The sequence below is a fragment of the Ischnura elegans genome, chromosome 10 (genome assembly GCF_921293095.1).
Source record: "Ischnura elegans chromosome 10, ioIscEleg1.1, whole genome shotgun sequence".
Taxonomy (NCBI): Eukaryota; Metazoa; Arthropoda; class Insecta; order Odonata; family Coenagrionidae; genus Ischnura; species Ischnura elegans.
Genome location: NC_060255.1, coordinates 58,532,049 through 58,554,361, shown reverse-complemented (window position 1 = coordinate 58,554,361; position 22,313 = coordinate 58,532,049). Strand labels below are relative to the sequence as shown.

Genomic DNA, 22,313 nt, shown 5'->3' with positions numbered 1-22,313 from the left:
TTGTTTGGGTTACCAAGGCTATTTGTGCACACCTTGGAGATCACAGGTAGATGGCACACCACCCACTTTAGAGACAAAGGTAAGGGATGTTCGTACGCAGGTTTCCGCAGTGATTACTTGAGTTCAGCATTCTTTCGGGCTGCATCCGCGTCTGTTGTCGAAGAATCACAACAGTTTCGCCAGCTCTCCTGCCAGCGTCCTCAGGTGAAGGATGAAGTGAAGCTTTTAGTCCTCTCTTATATAGTCAATTTTTGGCGCCAATTCGGTGGATTTCTTTCGACCAATCAGGGAACGTCATCATTTTTGCGTCGAATATACCTCTGCACAGCGCGTGGAAAAGGTATATTCGACGCAAAAACGATGACGTTCCCTGATTGGTCGAAAGAAACCCACCGAATTGGCGCCAAAAATTGACTATATAAGAGAGGACTAAAAGCTTCACTTCATCCTTCACCAGAGGACGCTGGCGGGAGAGCTGGCGAAACTGTTGTGATTCTTCGACAACGGACACGGATGTAGCCCGAAAGAATGCTGAACTAAAGGTAAGGGATATTTAAAGAGGGAGGGATGTCTGATAAAAAATAATAGCATCACATAAAGTACTTACCACAATAATAATAATAGATTCAATTTATTTCTAATTTGATTTCTGACAGAAATAAATAACAAGCAGCATTCTCACAGCCAACAGAGTGTCAATGGCATGGGACAACGTCATTGCCATCACTTGTGTCCAGGTCCATTACAGAGGAGAGCACTACTGGGAATAAAATCACTGCTGAGTCCGTACTTGAAAAGATGGGGGGGATTTCAACAGCAGTGAGAGACAAGAAATGTGCTCTCAGTAGTCTGAGTCGTCACGTCCATCTTCATCACTCTCTGGCCTTCTCTTCTGGCACGTCTTATCCTCGGAAGTGATCAGATCCACAATCGATCTGCGGAACAAACAAAAGGTAATTGTATGAAACTCCCAGGAAAATTTAAGAAACCTGGACTAGCCACGGTGATATCTTTACAGAGTCACCTGCAAAGTGACACCGGCATAGTCCTCAAATTTCCACAGGGAAGAATGACACCTCCATAGGTTAACTGGCAGAAGCACTTGACCGGAAATCGGGGGATCCCGGTTCGAGTCCTGGTCAAGGCAAATGATTTTTTTCTCTGTGGATTTTTCCCTGGAAAATACATGTCAGCTCCTCTCTTCCTTTGTCATGATAACAATGGATGAAGTACACAATAATTGCCATGGGAAAAAATTCCCCTGAATCAGGAACCGAACCACAAACTTTGGCTCACTAGGCAATTGAAAAGACCACTCAGCAATCCAAATCGATTGATTCTCACAGCAATTTACCACAGATCATGGTGCGAGTTATTAGACCATCACAGTCCATCTAAGATGGCAATGCAAGGAAATATATAGGATTTCAAACTTAATTTCAATTCAACAAATTCTTCAATTTTCAAAGTTATTTTACATTACTTCTCAAAATACAGATGGAAGGGCATTTCACTCACTTCACCTAACGACTGCTTTCCTATTGACTACAATTGCCAAAGTAGGGATAAACAACTGGACTTAAATAAGTCCAAGTGATCATTGGAAATGGGAACCCAGGGTGGGCTAGTGGGGATATGCTTCTCCGATCCAGAAAACAAGTTAGACTTTTACCCCCTTATACGAGGAGAGAGGGGAGGGAAGAGGAAGGAAAAATGGGAAAGGTGGTGCTGCTTCAATGAAAGGCCAACAATGCCTCCAGGAGAAACGATAGGGGAGGAAGGGTAGGGGACAGGATAACCTCAACCCATAATGAAGGCAACATGAGCTACCACAAGTGAAACTGACTTTGCTGTATTTAGAGAAACAGAAGATTATCCCATAAAGAAGAATAATCCAGAGATTTTTCAGTAAATATATCAATTAATCACTAGAAACCTAGAGGGAAAAGAAAATAATCCCTGGAAATCCACGGAAATTTATTTTTGCCGAGGTTAAAAATTAACATGCTGGATGCAGAGCTGAATCTCCCATCCCAGATTTCAACTATAGGGAGACCCACCACTGGGTATTGCCTAGGTTTATCTTCTAGTCACTGCCTATAGGTGGTGATACACTCGGTAGTCGAATGTCAATGGGAGGAGGAGCAGGTAGAGGAAGACTAAGAGTTAGCCACCATTTGAGACTACCTTAGCAGGACTGTACACTTGGGGTCCTTTACTGAGAGGCCCTTCCCACACAGTGACTTTAGAATGTAGCACACACCCTGTCACGGTTTCCACCACAACGTCTGCGCTCAGCTGATTGGTTAGTGGGTTGCCTGTACTGATATTTTGTTGACAATACATATCCATCAGAAAGCCATACATTTCATTAAATCAGAGTTACATTTTATTTGCAAAATGAAAGCAAATGATGAAGTAACATTCGTCATTGGCTATAGGTAGACATTGCAAAATCTAAATCCTCTATATTATTTCTACTGTATAGATACCTTTTTCTCAACTTATACGCAACCAAACAACTACAAATGAGGTACCAAAATGCACAGAATTTATCAGAGAACATGCGACGGCATATCTTACTTCCTAAATATGTATTGCTATTGTTTCCAAAAATTGGTATTTGAAAATTTTAAAAAACCTATAAAAAAAACAATCGATTCCGGCAAGATTACCCTCATCCCAAGAATACAGTTAACGCCATCAGATCCCACCATGCCTTTTAATTTGACTCGCAGACAATTTCCCATTAAGGTTTCCTATGCGATGACTGTTAACAAGGCTCAGGGTCAGACTTTGGAAAAAGCTGGCTTATTCCTGCTTGACCCTGTATTCTTTCATGGCCAACTTTATGAAGCATTCTCTAGCGTAAGATCTTTTCAAAATATTTTTGTAAATATTAAGGAAAACGCTAAACAAGTATTAACAGAGGATAGTGTAATTACTTTCAATGCTATGCTTAAAGAGGTCCTCTGACCTCAATTTGTACATGAACATTCCAATTAAATTTGTGTATAAGACCCTGCCTTTTTTTTCTACATTTTAAAATTAGAAACGTGCCTATCCCTCTGTGGACCTGCATTGAAAAGAGCGGGGGAAGCCCGCTGGGAGCGGGCACATCACGCTCGTATATTGAAAAAGGGAGAGACAGAGGACAAGATGTGTGCCCTTAGGCTAGTTGTCTCCTCAGAAGATGTAACACACATAGTCGACATAAGGGAAAAAATTTGGGGGTGGGGGGATAGGATAACTGAAGCCCCCCCTGAATATGCGCATGTGTTGAGGCAACAAAGACAACAACAACCACAATAATGCTCACCTCAGTACTTTCCCTTCCTCTGAGTTAGAGTCCCAGTTGGTGACGCCTGGGTGAGTGATCTTCTCCTCAAGCAAATTGTCCAACCACTGCCTCAGTTTCTTAAACAAAGCAGAAAGGTATATTAGAGAAAACAACTATTAAATTGAAACTGAGTAAACCAACATAATGGCACATTAATAGAGATAGGGTCACATCAAAGAGGTTATTAAGACTGGCATTTTTTATAGGATATTTCAATAAATTTGGCAAAAATAAAGATACAAATCTGGCAAAATTTGCAAATGCATCTCTACATAATGAAACACTTTACATGCTATGCCGCAAGTTTTGTAATTGCCATGAAAAAATATGAAATTACAAAAATCATGCAGAATATGAAGATGTTATTGGCTTACTAACATCCACCTTGATGCAGAATTTCATCGCTCCAACATACATATATCGGTGTTGGTATAATGTTACTGTAAAAAAATTCCCTAAATTTTCCCTAGCAAAAATCTTGATGTGACTACAGAGTCCCACTGAGTACTTATTAAAATCCTCCATTTATTAAAGTCCTAAAAATATTCCTAAATCCATCTGTTCAACAAAATATCTCCCTTCTTTTATTGTTTCCGTTGTATCTAGACTCATAGTGTCGTTCAAAGATGATGTTCTCCATATTTCACTCACTAAAAGATATCTATTGCTAACAGGCCAAGCAATTTAAGCCTAGCACTAACCCTCAAAGTCTCAAATGCCTAATTCGGGTATATCATGTAATGCTCCCTGTTTGCTCACAGCAATTTTTTATGAATCCAACAGCTACCCTTTGTACTTGATTAATTTCACAGATTGAATCCGTAGACGCTTCAATGGGGAAACATACCTTGATTAGATCAGACGTGTCTTTGCGGCAGTTGAAGCGAATCGTTTCATTGATGGAGATAATTCCAAAGCCACGGTCGTCCAGCTGCCACCGCACAGGGCCCTCGCCGAAGAAGAGCAGGGGGAGAGGGTGGGCGATGGTCGTGTCGTGCAGGAAGATGGCCGTAGAGCGCAGCTTGAGGTGGTACACGAGGAAGGGACTCTCAAACTCACGCTCCTTCTCGTTCACTGACTTGGGGTGTATGCACACACGCCCGTCCTCTGCAGTCCTCACCCTCAGACCCCCTTTATTGCGCCCAACGGCCCTGAACACACAAAAACAAACAGGAAAGTTTAGATATGTAAATGGAAACCCCAAAGGGAGGGATCACACAATCCATTTCCACATGTCCTTTTGCCAGCCTAAAACTGACAAACTCGATTGTTTCAGGCTTTGCTTTGTGAAAATCCATTGTAAACAATAAAAAGTTATGGTACTTTTTCACACGATTTATTTTTTACTTTTTTGTAAGGGTGTTGCTCGCCGTCTCGTGCCAGCTCGGTTCCGCTCTCGGTGTAAGGGAAGAATCGCAGAGTCACGTTCGAGTGATGGGTCCAGTATCTGAAACTCATAACACGTTGCAACCCCTCGCGTGGGATCCATCCTCGTGCATGACTCTGACACCTTACTCCGATTAACAACTTGCAACTGGCTCTCGCGTGGGAATTGGTCTCCGCGAATTCCTCCAACACTTAATGCCGTAACACGTTGCAGTATCTTGGCGTGGGAAGGCGTATGATGTGCATGATCATACGGCCTTTTTCCGGCCAATAGGAGGACGCTGAGAGGGTCACGAGACGGATGCGACACGGGAGGAAGCCTCTTGGAGGGAATAGACTGGGGAGTCTTACGCTGTAGCTCAGAGGGGGAGTTTGTACATGTGCTAGTAACAATTAAACGTGTGGAACCAGACTTGTCATCTCATTCTGCCTTCTACGAACCTGGCCCTTCCTATAAGCTTAGTGCTTACATTTTTTTATTCTTTATTTTTTTTTAAACGACAAAACCGGTCATCTTGAATAAATCATATGAAAAAGTACCGTAACCATTTATTGTTTAAAACTGACAAGTTTGGAGAAAGAGGTCCATACACCCTGAGTATTTAGAAGAAAATGTTTATTACAGGAAAACCTCTTAACATCGTAATGGAGGGGACCAAAATTTGGGCAATGTGATGCATGGAGGTTCACTATAGAGAGGTTTTAGTGATAGGCACCATTTTTTCATATTCTTTGGAAATGAAAGGCACTACTGTCTTTTAAACCATTATATTTATGCATTTAAATAAACATGCATGCATGAGTGAACATACATTATTTAATGACATCACAAAGTGAGCGCTATCACGTGATTTTTACCATGATTCAAGAGAAAACGATGTTATCTCTCTTAATTCAACAATCACTTAAAATGATTAGGATAGTTGGATATCTTTTTTCTTATTTACTTTTAGGTATACTCACATATGGAACAAAATGGCCATAACTAATTCTTAATGTGAAAATTACAGCAAATTAAAGGTGTAGAAGGAAAAAAATAAGTGTGAAGCATATACAGTGAGTCCTCGTTCTACGTCACCCCGTTTAACGTCATTTCGCGATAACGTCACGAAAATTTTGAGACCGTCATTCGTTTATCGCACCTTTGCTTCGCGATAACGTCAAGGCTTTTAAATTTCGCGCGAGAAAAAAATGCGAAGCGGCGGGCGTTGCAGGTGGTTCGTTTGGCGGGCGGTAATACAGTCAGTCTAAACGAAGTGTACAACAGTGTGTTTATTGTTAATTGCGATTACGGTTTTAGCAAATTTTCTGCTAAATGAATTCTTAGGTAGGTGCGCAAGGTTTTAATTGACATAATGGTTTTCAGGAACCTAAAAAGTGATTTCAAGGAATTTTTCCGTGTAGAACTCAGGAGTTTTTGTCGTCACTTTTTACGCCGTGTTCACAATAATTTTGGTTCCTGTAACTGCGACGAAGTTTAAGCGATGATGATGCCCAGGCGACGCTCGCCCGGGCGACCACCACAGCAAAGCCGAAAAGCAAATGTAGGAAGATTCAAAAATGGAGAAGGATTTTTCGTCACTGCTGCTATTGTTGTCGATGAAGACAGGAACACCTATTCATGCCATAGTTTGGCATTCCCATTGTAAAAAATGCCCCAGATATGATACGCTAAAATTTTTTCGCATAGGAATTGTGAGGTCTAGGAGCCGATATCCACTTTTAACATTGTTTCTTATAGGATATTATGTTTCGATTAACATCATTTCGTTTATCGTCACATTTTTCAGGAACGGTAAGTGACGTTAAATGAGGACTCACTGTATTCTGATAATATCATTCCATGCACATAATCACGGTTGCGATAATGGTCTCTATTTGTATCAGTACGATTTGCGGAGGTAGTTTGGCTGTATTGGAGGCGTCTCCTTGGTATGATAAGTAGAGGTTTTACGAGATTAAGAGGTTCACTACAAAGAGGTTTGCCAATAAATTTACATGTAAGTCTGAAGTTGGAGGGGTATGAAGTATAGAGGTTTATGATGTAAAGAGGTTCACTACATAGAGGTTTTACAGTATATTACATACGTCAAGGTCTACAAAGATCCATTTATTTTAAACTGCCCTATAAAAGGATTAAAAGCAATCAAGTCTGGATTTATGAGTACCTCCAACTAATTTTTGCAACATAGTTAACTCATCCATTAATGGTGACAATTAAGGATGAGTCGGTTCTTAAATTTTTTCGGTTCTTGGTACCGGTCCAGTTCTCCCCATCAGTTATCGGTAGAGGTCCGTGAAAGTGGTTTTATTTTTTGCTAAAATTCGTTTTAAATTCATGTGATTTCGGTGTTATAGAAAATCTTGGCGGTGTTATTATAATGCTACAATTTTCCCACGTTTATAGGCGAATGAATACTTATACTTTTATTAAGCATTTTACATAACATTTAACACAATTTCGATTGCACAAAATTTCTGATAAAACTAAATGAAAGAAATGGTTCTACTTATATTCGTTCAAGGTATGTGAATGGTTCAAGTATTTAGTCTTGGTGAATACGATTGGCAAACGGCATATTCCCACTACCTCATATGTCTGTGTATAAGAGCCATTCCAGAATTTTTGGATTGTCAAGTTTCTCTACACTAAATAAAGCCTTTAAAAATTTCTGTAGTAGCAGCAACAAGCTCCTACTTTGTTTTCTTTGACTAAATGACTGTGTGTTCAAATGATACATGTCATTTAGCAGGTCCCCCTTTCTTTCGCAGGTTTATGTGTATTCCTACTGATGTTCTTTAACAAAACATCTAGAATGAGAAGCTTTCTCACGTGAAAAAATAGATATTAGAAGGCCAATGTTAAAATGATTTTTTTTGCATTGTAGCTCAGTGTAGAGCCGAATATCCGACGATCCATCTGCTAATGAGGAGAACCCCCTCTCCTCCTATCCTTTCTGTTCCTTCCTTCCCTTCCTCTCCTGCTAGCGCTTCGTGCTTTCAAATAACCGTACGTGTCTATGGATGTCTTCAAACGAATCAAATCTCGCAGTTGACGGCATGGCGGCGTTGACGGCCGCCGTGGTCACCACGGCACCCATTTCAATCCGGCCCGGCGGTACGCCGTCTACGGCGCGAAATACAGGCAGTGCTACATTGAGGCCGCTTTCTGACTAATCGACTTTTCGCCGGTCGCCGTTCACGTCATGACGCCGTGAAATTCAGGCCGCTTTCAGACGAGACGACTCTCTGCTACACTGAGGGCCGTGCAGTGAACGGCTACCCGGTCCCAGCCAGCGGCCGTGTTTAAGTCAACGAAATTGTTACATTAGACCCACACTCAAGGTTTTCCTGCAACAAGTTATCCAATAACGCTGTCTAATGCATCGCGGTGAGTCACCGGAATTACTGCTCGGCATTGACGCGTACCAGGCGCGTGAGCTTGTATTTCCGGTCCTCCGCGGCCGCGTTAAATTTCTTCCGCACATTTTTAATTCATAATATCTAATTCTTCAGGTGAGAAAGCGCCTCATTCTAAATATTTAAGGATTGATACGTGGGAATCGAAGAGAGAGGCTGTGATAAATTTAACGGCAAATTCTGGTGGAGAAGTTACTACAGTGCGCGATAATACGCGGGTGCGTTATGCGCGAGACTAAACGAGCCAATTGAACTTGGAATCGTAATGAGATAAAGCAAATGAACGTCAGCAGCGTTAAACAATGAAGGCTTAGGCTTTAATAGATTGTGACTCATTAGATGTCATTTTTTTTCGCTAATCCGCCTAAAATCGCACAAAACGCGAAATTTCGTTTTTATTCACCGATTTCGCATTATTTCGTTTTATTTCGCGTTAATTCGCAATATCGCATCTCGCGAAATTCACGGACCTCTAGTTATCGGTTATCGACACTCGGTTCCAAGGATGAACTCTTATTACCTGAATTATTGGGAAATTTATATGAACAACCACAAGAAGTGAATGAAAATAATTTCACTAAAGATGCAGATAAGCAGGAAAGCTCTGTAAAAAAAACTAAAGACCGTCTCCATAGTTTTATTTGCCAAGAAAAAAGTTTAAATTACAAATTGTTAAATAATGCATGATCAACTAATACGTCACATTTCATCAGGCAGCCACTGGTTCTTTCTAAAGGTTTTGAATTGAAAAAAGTCAACATTTTTACCCTATTTATCTATTATTTTTTTGTGGAAATTCCTTCTGTTAAAATTTTTTAATTAATTAATCAATTATTCTTTTTTTGGAAAAAAAGCTTTATTCTTTCAAAAGGAAAAAAGTAGATGCCATGCGATTGGAAAGTAATATATGAGTTTTTTAAATCTATTTTTCATTGCCAGTGACAGCAAATCAAATACATAATTACGATTATGAAAGCTGAATGAATTTCACGCGAACAGCCGTCATCAAAAATTGGTTCTTATCTATGGCATACTTATCTATTACATACTGTGGTCGTAACGCAATATGGCTGTTAACATGGACCCAAACAACATTTAAATAAAATTTCTCCAGTATCAGCCTTGCGGCCTATTGCCAGAAATGCTAGCAATTCAACCAAGACGTTCAACCGTGGGAAATATTGTTCAGGAATGTAAAGTTATGTTTCTCTTAAAGTAACACATCATCTGTGGTGTTACTTGTGAGTAAATAAAATTATTAGGCTTCAGTTTCTTTCCTCCAAATGAGTAATTACATCCTGGAAACAAACTGGCCCCTGTTGAAAAGGATTTCATGCTGAATACCGAAAAACCTCACATATGAAACTTCCTCACTTATGAAACTTTTTTTGATATTCCGCTGAAAGTTTTATTAGTGAGCTTCTACTGTAATGGTAGAAAATTTTGCACCCGTTATAAATGGTACTCGTAGCTCACAAATCAAGCGTAACTTCAACAAAATACATACACCAAGGATGAAATTCACTATGAATAAATAATTTGGCTACGCTGGGATTCGATCCCATATCTCCCAATTCCCGGTCAGGTGTGTAACCAGTTACACCACCAGGCCATCTTTCTCTAAGGCAAATCTCACACTCGGATTACCAAACAATGTGATGATATCTGAAGTCCATACTATGGCACAGGAGTTAGGTCACCATAACTAAGCCACTGTCGCAGAAGCAAACAAGTACTTGTTACATGCAGTACTTTCAAGAAAATACATCTACAAAAATAAGAGGGATTCAGATTGATTGTCGACAAGTCAAATTTCAGACAACAAGATGACAAGAAATGACGAGAGTGATTCCACTACTTCATTTTTAATTTGAATGACAATCCTTGAGAGAAGATATCATTGACCGCCAAATTTTAGAACAGGAAATCAAATATTTCCACTCATACAGCAGTTTCAAATTTCAATTTGAATTCCAAGCAGAAAACATTCTTTGATTCGAAACCAAAAGATGCTCAAATGAAAAAGTGTGGCATAATATCAAGAGAGGGCATGGATGGATTCACGGAGGAGCAATACAGTTGTGTTGAAGACAAAAATAATATCTTTAAAGCTATGAGATACCATACTAACATAGCCAAATTACTGTCAAACCTTATTCAATAACTGCAGACTATCCAGTAATGTATTTTCCTCAGTGGACCTTTGACTTGACCTATAACTGCACAATGTGGTAGTATGAAAACTCTTTTCAAATTCATGAGCATATTTACCTGACAGTAGCCACATGTGGGTACAGTCCTGCACAGATGATGGCCTTGACCAAGCTCCGGTTGTTCGAGTTAACATTTGCCTCCTTTGCTTTGTAGTCTCCTGAATTTAAAAATTTCATTCGATGCAAGTGCTCAGCAAACTGGCCCTTCATATTTCTATAAAAAAAGGCAAATGGAGAACTAATTATTAATCAGGTATGTGAGCAAGTTCAACATACTTTAACATCTCCACATTCACCATCATATATTGATAACATCATTCATCAATGGATAACTTATATTACTTAATGTCATCACTGCTTCAGATTTAAGTCATTCATGAGCAAAATTATGAATAGGGACACTGAACGGACACAAAGAGCTGTGACATGTGTTCTACAAGAACATGAAAGAGCTGTGAAAAACAAACATCACTGTGGCAGAGCAAAGAGGTCTGAATCAGGGTACAACGTTAACTTAGGGGAGGCCAAAGCCATTGCCAGAGATTCCTGCCATTTTTCCAGAATCAAAAGAGAAATATCAATATAAATTGGCAAAACACCCATTATTTTCACTAACAAGACAGCTAGTATCTCCACAAAACCTAAAAAAGCTTGTTTGTGGACAACAGTTTCGCTGGCATCCTGCCAGCGTCTTCAGGTCGAAGGTGTCAGCTGTTGGTTTTTGCCAGCGAAACTGTTGTCCACAACAAGCTGACGCGGAAGGAAACCCTGAAGAAATGCAGAGATCAAACTATCGCCGCGGAAACCTATGTTCTAACAAAACCTAAAAAAGACTATTTGATCCTATAGTTAATAAAAAAAAGACTATTTGAGACTTTAGTTAATGACTACAAACTACAAGAGACAGTACCATGAGGCTAAGAAGCAAAGTAAAAGCAGTGAGCCGCTTGGCACGAGTCAGTGACATCATGAACTCATCAGTAAAAAGGGCAAGCCTATTATATTTTGCCAAAAATAACTCAAGCAGTAGACAACGGATTAAGCGAAATGAAAAATACAGGTCTCTTTATTATTATTTAAATTGTATTATAACAGGAAATAAAAAAAATTGATGAATGAGACCATTAAGTGTCAGGTGCTCGGACAAGTTCAGTCACCGGGACACTTAAGTTTATGCAAGAGAAAATCCATTGGGCTTAGGCCCACAGGAGTGTCAATATGTATTACATTTCTCCCCACATCATGAGCTTAGCAAAGAATGATGGGACCCACCGAAGAAGGTTGAGCGTGTGTGAGGAAAGGAAGTATTCCCAGCAGAAGCGTCGTCCACGCTCCCCACCCTGGGCATCCAGCTGCTCCCAGCGCTTGAGCGCCTCGGCCAGCACCAGGTGGTCGCTCTTGCTGCCCTGAGACAGTTGCCTCTTCTTCGCATCCACCTCTCGCTCCTTACCCTGGACACGATGCAATCGAGAGCCATTGTTATCATATTAAGTGAGTCATCCACTTATGAACACTTGACTAACAAACTTTCAGAGGCACAAAAATTCAAAAAATTCAAGCATACTCAAAAATTCAAATTTGGTGTCTTTAAGATTGGCCGATGCAAAACATTGTAGCGTAGTATAATTTGTTGCTTTGCTTAGGTTTTTCAACTTATGAACAAATTCAACTTACAAACAAGGTGACGGAACGCATCTTGTTCCTATGTCAAGGACCTACTGTATAGGTGTACTATGAAGCAATAAAAAGTCTATTTTCTCTTCAATCAATATTCATTGAGTTGCCTCAGAGGTTAGACCTCCTGGCCAGCATCCGTGCCTAAAAGCAAGTTTCCAAAGTAAAAAAACAAACATAAAAATCCACTTTATGAAGACAGAGACAAAAGGCCTAAAACCAATGGTTCCCAACTTTTTTGCCTTGTGTACCCCTCTATATGTATGTATATGACTAATATTCATCATCACCATTAGTCAAACTATCCTGAGATTGGTTTGACGGAGCTCTCCATTTCTATGAAAACTTGAGAATGAACTAGCTGTGATTAAATATGAATCAGCCAAGATCAGTGCCATTTTAATTTAAACTTAGAAACTTAGAACTTAGGAAATTACATGGTGAAATTGATACAGTTTAATGCAACTTTAATAAAATCAGGCTTTACAAGGCAAATACAGTGGAACTTGGTTAGTACGTTCCTCCTTAGTAAGTTTTCCTCCTCAGTACGGTGACTTCTCTAGGTCCCACTACCATCCGAACGAAATACAGGTAAAAGTATTTGGTTAGTACATTTGAAAAAGTTGAGCTTTCCTGGTTAGTACGCTCAATTGCTTGCCGAGACACAACCCGCAATTTGTTCTCTAGTATCTTCTTAAGGGTTGTAAACCTCCGAATTCATGATTTAATTTATTATTATTATAAAATTCTTTCATTCATTCCACATCTCTCTTTCTAAGACCGTGATTTATCGAAGTGTATTTCTCAATTTTTGTAACATGATGAATAATAAAATGCAGCCATTTTTCGGGATTGTCTGACTATGCAAAACTGCAGCCAATGAGAAGTCCCAATTTTCCCCACCCTGAGCTCCTAACCTTCTGTTGCCTTTGGAGTGCAACGCTCTGCACAAATTTTGGGAGTGGGCAGTTGTTGCTATTGCACGAGTTATCATAACAAGGGCAGTTAAATTACAATTGAAATGGAGAAAAACGAATAGTGAAGCAGATTATAACTTTAGAAAAGATTGAAATTCTCGAGGAAGTGGACCGAAAACCACTCATAAAGGGAGAGGAATTATGGCAAAGATTAAACATTCCTGCATCCACATTAAGCACGATTATAAGAAAACGTGAAAAAATTCCTAAGTCAGTGGCACAAAATGGGAAAGCGTGTTCGTGATGGAAAATTTCCAGAACTCGAAGATGTTCTCCTTAGATGCTGCAAACAAGCAGGAAGTTCGAATGTGCTGTTCGATGGGTCCATTATTAAAGAAAAGGCAATGCATTTGGCTGTGAAAATGGGTATTGAAAATTTCCATGCCTCCAATGGCTGGATCGATGGTTTAAAAAAGAGACATGGATTAGTTTACAGATGTGTGCGAGGTGAGGCAGCCAGTGTTAACCTTGATGTCGTTGATTGATTGATTGACTTTATTAAACCCACACGGAAAACACTTGCTAGTTTGTAGTCAACCCATCCAGGAAAGTACGAAACCACTCATACGAGGTGAAGTTTGGAGCTGATGCTAACGCGTACCACATACCCAGAGCATACTGCAGAGGGTGAAGCATGACCATATGACTGCACCATGAAGTATTTTGTCATAAAGAGAAGGCAACTTACCCACTCATTTCTAATTAGCATACCGCCAGATGAGCAGACAAATTCAGATTGCTAGTAGGGAGAAAAAAGTATCCTGAGAAGATATCCCTGCATCAGTAACTCTGACAAGTGAGACTTATAGTATAACTCGTACATTGATATAACTCATAAATTGATAACTGATAATAATCTGATATTCTGTTTTCGGAAAAAAATGCTGCATCAACTGCCGAGAGGCTCAGCTGCGAGGATATCGAGTCTTGCCAGAAATCACCGTTGTATTTTTCCATCTATTTTTCCTCGCTTAAAATGCTTAAACAACGTTAAAAATACCTCGTGTTTGGCCTCATTCTTTTTTGAATTATGTGCACATTACTAATATTTCAATCTAATAAAAGTATAATACCAAATGCCAAAATTCATTGTTAAACACCTTGTGGGACAATAGGTGATTCATGCAGCAGTTGACCTCCAGAAACTGGGAACTTTGAAGCTGGTAGGCTGAAAATGAGGGAAAGAATGGGAGAGGCATGAAACACGTTTCTATTGTTCTCTTGTTCTCGTGTAACTTGATATTTTCTTTTGAAGCTAAGTCTTTGTAATACGATCCCTGCATGAGCTGGGACCTTTTGTTTGATTTTGGAGAAGAGGAAGGCATCAGAGGGGGGAGGCGAGTGCTGAATGGAGGGGGATAACAGAGCGTGGGAAATGCGCTAATATTACTATCCCACGGCACTGAGCTTCTCCCTATGCTAGTTCCATCTCCTGGGGAACATTCAAACTATGTGCCTGTCATTATTAAAATGACACATATATATTTTGTCTCATTTTCGTCAAATGATGGATGCGGGAAAATTATATGTCGGGACAGCAATCTTCAAATGATCAATGCGGGAAAATGATACTTTGGGGACCAATAGATGTCTGAAAAAATTACATTTTTTGTATGGAACTTTATTTGGGAACAGGAACGGCAAACTATGAATGTGGGAAAACGATCAATGCAGGAACGATAGATCGGGGTTCCACTGTATTTATTTTTTTTACTAAATTTGAATTATAATTATACAAACATATTTGTGTTTTTATTACTGGGAATAAACTAAAAGATTCATTGATTGATACGCCAACATGTTTCAGAGGGAGGAGACAAGTGAGGGTATACATACAAGGGGGATGATAAAGGCATCCTTGAAGCCGAGGGAAGCAGCAACCGAGAGGATGGGATCAACGCAGCTGAAGATGGCAGCCAGGAGGATCATCTTTCCCGTCTGTGGGTCGATGGGAAGATGTGCCAGGTGGAAGCCCAAGGGGGTTAGGTGCTCATCCTCGTCCAGCGCATTCAGAGTGTGCAGCAGCTATCAGACACAATCACACTCATTAACTACAATAAAATCTCTGTAAATCAAAACTGAAGGGAGCTTCCATTCATAGATTCATCATTTCGTATTCTTTGTAGCTTAACAGAAAATTTTCAAAATTTTACGGATTTTGTGAACATGGATTTGAGTTTTGATTAAAATCCCAGAAAGATTCGATTTTGGATTTGTGAACATTGCTGATTCAACCCAACTCTGATGGTAACCCATATTACTTTAAGTTTTGGTAGTGTAACGGCAACATTACTCCTTACTTTGATTGCCTTCGTTTGGGTTCAATGGGGTCATCTTCCACATCCTTCTATTCATCAAGAAAAAGGGTACATACTTTTAAAATTTTTGGTTCCACTAGACATTGAATTGCCTTGAATGTATTGAGAGCAATAACCGGGTAATTGATGTAAGCAGCAAGGTATTCCTCGTATGGAGTTGATAAGGGGCTGTTCACACAGATTTGATATTGCAATTCATTTCATGAATTTGTTGATTGAAGGGAAAGATATAATACGACAAAAAAGTCTTCCCAATTCCACCACTCACTTGCACATTAAAATAAGAAATGGGAACGTTGCCACTCAATTTTCATAAGTTGGTGACATCATTCGAGCTCTGGCTCATTTACTCTTTTGGGGAGAACCTATCATATAGGGAGGAATCACTTATATGAGTGGAAATAACAGCAAACAACAATAGGCTCATGCACAAGGCCAAGGAATGGTGGAAAAGTAGTGACCCACGTGAGTTCATGACATCATCAACCTATCTGCAAAAGGGTCACTCCCATTTGTTTTTCATCACGAATAACTCAAAAATAGGTTACAGATCAAGAAATGAAAACATATGGATCTCTTTACTTTTCAAGCTCTACTTTAATCAAAATTAGAATTAAAGGTGAAAGAGCTCATCCCCAAATATTTCCCAGAATTCAAGAACCATAGACAGCATGCCAAAATGCAGTCTGTCGAAGGCCTTCACAGTCTCCATTAACCAGTCTTACCCTGAGCGAGAGGTCGATGGCCCTAGGGTCAGGGGGATCCATGACTTTGGAGAGGAACGGCCGCACCTTGCCAAGGTGCAGCACTTTGAGCTGCAGGATGACCTCCTCAAGGCGAGAGCGCAGCATCTCAGGGAGGGGATATTGGTCCAGCATCATCTCCCTTGCTCGGCTGTACAGGTGGTAGCAGATGCCTGGCTGCACTCTGAAAACATACAGAAACTAGGACTGCACCCAAGGCTTTCTGGTATTCTAGTACCCAGAAAGGTATTCAAGGAAATAAGGGACTGCAATCATGGCCTCCACCCCGTAGTTTGATATCTTATGGTGACAGTTTTACCAAGAAACTTCAATAGAGATAATGTCTACCTGCTCTCTCATGCTTGGAGGGGAATTTTCCACTGAGTCTGCTCTCCAAACCCAATTAGAAACTCAGCCACTTTGAGCAAATATGACTGAAAAATGAGCACAAATACCACCATTTTGGCACATGCTCATTTAGTATCAATTCAATTAATATCATTTAGTATCAACCATGATCAGATTCTTCTACTTATGACTCAGGGACTTATGTATTGGAATTGTAATTCTGCTGTTTCTTCTGTCAAGTCCTGCAATTCTAATAACTTTATTTGCAATCCACCTGATGGTAGTAAGAAACACACAAGTATAGGCACAATTTTTACAGCCTTTTGGTTTGAGGCATCAAATAAAATAGCGATGTAGTCAGATTCTTTAAGTTCCTTTTCCAGTTGTTCCATGGCAAAAGGAGAAAAAACAGTTGTAACAATAGCCTCAGCTTTAGTTCTAGCACATACAAACTTTCCATCAAATAAATTTTGCACAAGCTTTGAAGTGCAATCCATAGAACGGAAACTATGATTGTGATTGAGGGTATGAAATGCCATTGCTCCTTCAGCAGCTGCTACTTGCAGTTCCTCCTTTCCTGCTTCTGGATTTCAAAAGAAATTTGTCAGAACTGATGAAGAGGAAGCTCTCTGAAGCTTTTTGTGTTTCTCAGTCTTTAAATAGTTTGACATGTCTCTCCCACCACCATGAGTTACTGAAAATTCAAATCTGCACACTGTGCAGCATACATCAGAATCAGTCCTGTTCTTTTTAATGGAAGATAATTTCTTTTGCAGTTCACTGTTAAATTTGCAATCCCATTTCCCCATTTTTCTTAGTGGAGAATTTCCTCAGTGGAGAGGTTCAGTCAGATTTTAACTGTTGAGAGACGAGAAAAGACTATGAAGAAGAAAGTGAGATAATCATGCAGTAATTGGCATTTTTAATGTGTTCTCTTTTAGTAATTTATTACAAAAATATATTAAAGTTTGTACTTCAAATTTTCAGCATACCTGTCGTTTCAAATCGCTCAACCTTAGGAATGGTAGTTAAGATGTTAAACTTGCTGAATTCCTTACCGAAGACATTAGAGTTAAAGAAGGGAGTCAAATAGTAAAGTCTCGAAAATGTATAAATTTGTTAAGCAAAAATCCAAAGCCATGAAGAAGACCAATGCCCAATGGGCCAAGCCAAAGCCAAATACCAAGAAAAAACCTTACTAAGAAAAACAAACAACAGCACTGTCAACGACAAAGTCAAAAGACTAAATTCTAAAACCACAAAGAACATGCCACAAATTACAAAACTTAAGTTTAGATGCACAACTTACAATCTTCTGTGGCCTTTGTCGTTATCAAGTTCTTTTAACTTAGTTTATATGCATTCATTTAGAAACCAATAAAAAAGACAGCTGACGCACCGTCTGTCTTCCGGAGACTGTCGAAATATCCATATTAGATACAATGCGACCGCGAATCTCCTGCTTTGACGTTCAGTCAGATCTCTGAGATTAACTGATACCTGCCGTAGTTCGTACCTACGCACTTGTGCCTGAGCAGCGCTTTGGCAGGGAAGCTTAAACTACAATAATTAAAGAGCCGTAAAATGTCCTGTTGTTGTAGATGACTAAAATAATAACAGTAAAAAGCTGATGGGATAATTTTTCTTGTCTTTTTTTAATAATAACCTTGAATGAATGCCGTACTTTTGTTAGGGCAACAAATTTATAAAAGAACGCAAAGTAAAAGTTTCAGTATTTCACACAGATGCAAGTCAAAAACCAGGACATTTCCCTGTCGCGGGGAACATCGGGACACCAGGACAAGCGTTCTGAAAACTGGAATATCCGGGTAAACCGGGACGTATGGTCACTTTACCTAAACTCATACTAGAAAGCAGAAATTTATCATCCTTTCAAAATGCCTAAAACATAGTAGAGTGAGAGTATGACTAAAACCTTTGTAGTGGATTACGTAGTCTTTTAAAACCAAGTGAAGGCATTGGGGAAGATTCTATCATTGGTAAGGTTGTCAGATAGGATAGAGTAAAGGCCTTTAATTGTGCTTTGTAGCATGCCAACACCCATAAAGAAGGTCGAAGTTCTTATAAGAGACTAAATTTACAGAGGGGAGAACATCAGCACTCTTGGACCCCATGTGAAAAAATCTTGAACATGCCGGGGTGTTTGTGGGGGAAGTGAATATACCTGCCAGCTCGTCCCCTGCGCTGGTGGGCATTGGCCAGGCTCACCCACTGTGGTTCCAACGTCGCTATGTTATTCTTCACATCAAAGTTCTTCATTTTAGTCTTCCCACAATCCACCACAAAGACTACATCATCAATTGTTATGCTAGTCTCGGCAATACTTGTGGCAATGATGATTTTACGAACACCTTTGAGGAAGAAAACATTAAAACTTAATGACCAACAAACTTGATGAAACCAAAGATTCAGACATACAAAGGAGAATCACAATGAAAGTACTGTATATTATTCAAAAATGTTATTAGAAAACTTTTTTTATAAAATATTACATTGCAAACAGTACATTAATGCATGACTTCTGCTGTATTTTGACGATCTTAAAAATATTTGCTGCCTTGACTGAACTTACGACTAAAATTTAATGTATTATGCAATATTGATTGAATACGTATTTTAGGTAAGTGGTCAATCAACCCAAATTCGACCAGGTGATTGCGCCTTGGGCACTGTTCTTGAACAATTTTGGCAAATTCTCTTTATGTGCGAAAGATCCACAGAGAAAAAATCATCCGCCTTGACCGGGATTCGAACCCAGATCCCCCGATTTACGGTCGAGTGCTTTAGCCAGTTAAGCTACCGAGGCGTCATTCTTCCCTACTTCCTCGCACGATTGTGCATTGCGGGTGACTCCCGTATAAGTTATCACCGCGGCTAGTCCCGGTATACTTTAAATTCTCTTTATTTCATTACAAAATGAAAAATGTGTGAGCAAGGAATTTTTAGTCAAGTAAGACCAAGCGAGACAAAAACCTTAAACCCGAAGAAAGAGCAGAAGCTGTTAATGACTCACCAGGTGGAGGACGGTTGAAGATTTCCCTCTGGTTCACGGTAGGCATCATTGAATGGAGAGGAATTATGATGTATCTGGCTGAGGGGAGGAAAACAAATGATGATATTGCTCATAAGTCCAAGAATTTCATACATGAAAAATGAATAGTACCAGAGGCACTTCAAAATATACATAAATGAAAATATGTGTACCTAAATGAGCTACAAAAGTACACTCTAAATATTCATGCTAATCATTGCTAATGGAATAAGTTAGATATTCTTCAATAGAATAATACAACTTGGACATCAAATGTCTTTTCAATCTGATTTTGAACAAATTAATTAATCTACAGTTTCGATACATGTTGGTAGTTTATAGGGATGAAGGAGTACTAAAAAATTTGAGTCGAGTCGTTGAATACTAAAAGAAATTAGTAGTTAAATTCAATTATGAACATGTTTAATGGTTCAAAATGACCCATCCCATCATCTTAGTGTTGAAGCATATTTGGTGATGGATGGCATGCAATTGTAATGTGAAGGCAAAATATGAAAATGAAATCTCTACTAACACCTGGGGAAATTGCCCGAGTCAGTGAGGCGGTTGTGAAGAGTGGATATCTCCGACCAACCAGGAAGGAACACCAGAATAGCACCATCTTCATTGTTGAGGCATATGTGCTGAATCAGAAGGGCTATCAGATCAATATTCAACTCCTCTGACTCAGGCAAGGCCAGAGAGTCTAACACATTTTTTGAATACCTCCCTTCATAAGCAAGCTGTCTGCAAGAGAGAGAGAGAGAGAGTAGTATGTATTGGTTATGAGGGCTTAGCTGTTTAAGAAACAATTGAGGTCATTCACTCAGATCCAAAATTGCATTTTACTGACGGAATTCCTAAGATGAAGAGGAAGGGATAAAAACGACAACAAAATTCTTACTCCTTTTTTTAGTTTAAATTAAGATATAACTCATAATACTAAACAATAATAGAGCAAGAGGGTGATTAAACATTGATTTTGTCAGGTTTGTGGATCAAAAGTAAGGAGTAAATATGTACATTTGTATTGTTAAATAAATTTCAGAAGGGAAAATAAAATGAAACTTTGTATGACTATTGTGAAAGCCTTAAGCTACAACATCATCATCATCACCAGTCAACAATCCCAAGATTGATTTGAGGTAGCTCTCCACTTAATTTTCCTGTCAGCTAATCTTTTCAAATCCACGTACATATCTCGTCATACAAGTCTTCTCTTTCAAATCCACCTTTAACTGCTCCATAAATTGCATTCAAGGTTCCTTTTCCATATTCGCAATTTACTTCTCCCAAAACAACTGTCTCATCATGCCATCGTGTCTCAAGATTTGGCCGATAACATCATTTTGTCTTCTTGCCATGGTTTTCACAAGGCTTCTCTTCTATCCTACACTTCTTGGGACTTCCTCACCCCTTGTTTGGTCAATCCATTTTATTCTTGGTATTCTTCTGCAGTATCATATTTGAAAGTCTCCACCCTTGATCTCTCCAGAAACATACTCCAAATTAAGTTGTGTTCAATTATTTCCTTACTTCCATTCTTAAATTTCCCACTGTCAATATCAATGACCTCAGCCGCACCAACTTCAACCAAGCGGTCAACACATACAGAAAGTTCATAGTGAATCTGTACAAAAAGACGAGGGTGGTAATCGCTCTGAGACATTTAGTGAAAGCTCCGGTTGGTTCCAAAATTTTAAACGGCAAGCAGGTATTTTCAGTGCGGCGATATCAGATGAATCTGCAAGTGTTGATAGCGCAGTCACCACAACATTTTCTGATGAACTCCAAGCTGTGATTGAAAGGGGCTCCTTTCCCTCTTAACTAGTTTTTAGTGCTGATGAGACGATATTGTTTTGAAAAGAATGCAATCTCGTTCATTCACTGTCAGGGAAGGAAAATTGGGTGAAGTTACAAGGCATTTAGAGACTGTTTAACGTAGCTGCTAATGCCTTGGGGGACTTCAAATTAAAGCCAGTGAACCCCTGAGATAGCAGATGGTAGCCCACCCGCACAACAGGAGGAATTTCAAAAGCCAGTATGAATTTTTTTTACGAGAATAAAAGTCTTTGAATGCTTGCCTACTATCTTTGAAGATATTTTAAACTTTAAAGGTTTATATGAATAAGGTTTTTTAAGGCTATTAATATGAATACAGTAGAATCCTGATTTAAGGTTTTTCAGGGGGGACAAAATTTAAAACACTAAATGTGGAAAAACACTAAATGAGGACCTGCCATTTTATTTCAGGTTTTAGGGTCTGTAATTATTGGAATGGCTTTTTATGAATAAAAATATTATTTTAAGTAACTAAAATGTGCTGAATGCAGCAAAAAATTCTTTAATGAAATGTTCTCTGCCCTATGAAGGTTGGATAATACTTTTCAGGAATTAGCTAAAAAAAATGGGTAGTACAAATAAGTAATGAGAGGATGACAATTGTTTTAATGAAATATTTTAAGAAAATTCTAATAAACATCAACTTAAAAGCATTCCCACACAGATTATTATTATGGACATTAGTGATTCCATTTTTATGCATATTTCAGAGGTCTCGATGAAATTTAGAATTTTTTCTGTAGAAGTGACATGTAGGTGACTATAGCATTTCTAATATAATAAGAAAAGGTGTAAGTAGGTACTCGAAAAATCATGAGGAATGAGTGAAATAAAGGGACAGCAGAAGATCGCTAATCCCGAATTCTCAACTACCGAATATCTGGTAAAAGGGAGGTTTTCTGGAATTTTGCCAACTTAACGTTTTCTGTTGCCTCGGCGAAACAAGGGATTTATGAGCCTTTAAAAAGCCTCCTATGCGCACATTTTGGATTTCGAGGTC

The 22,313-nt window shown here is 39.2% G+C and overlaps 1 protein-coding gene across 1 annotated transcript in view; it reads right to left on the bottom strand.

Moving 5' to 3' along the window:
* Positions 1-612: 612 nt before the first annotated feature.
* The window catches only part of LOC124166785 (ATP-dependent DNA/RNA helicase DHX36-like), a 45,621-nt gene continuing 23,920 nt past the window's right edge, over positions 613-22,313 (bottom strand). The window contains exons 9-18 of the mRNA XM_046544464.1: positions 20,007-20,218; positions 19,454-19,531; positions 18,605-18,791; positions 16,054-16,255; positions 14,847-15,035; positions 11,632-11,810; positions 10,418-10,573; positions 4,188-4,491; positions 3,320-3,417; positions 613-935 (exon numbers count right to left, since the gene is read on the bottom strand). Of these exons, the coding sequence (XP_046400420.1) occupies positions 842-935; positions 3,320-3,417; positions 4,188-4,491; positions 10,418-10,573; positions 11,632-11,810; positions 14,847-15,035; positions 16,054-16,255; positions 18,605-18,791; positions 19,454-19,531; positions 20,007-20,218 (1,699 nt within the window). The 3' untranslated portion in view covers positions 613-841. The remainder of the gene's footprint in view (positions 936-3,319; positions 3,418-4,187; positions 4,492-10,417; positions 10,574-11,631; positions 11,811-14,846; positions 15,036-16,053; positions 16,256-18,604; positions 18,792-19,453; positions 19,532-20,006; positions 20,219-22,313) is intronic.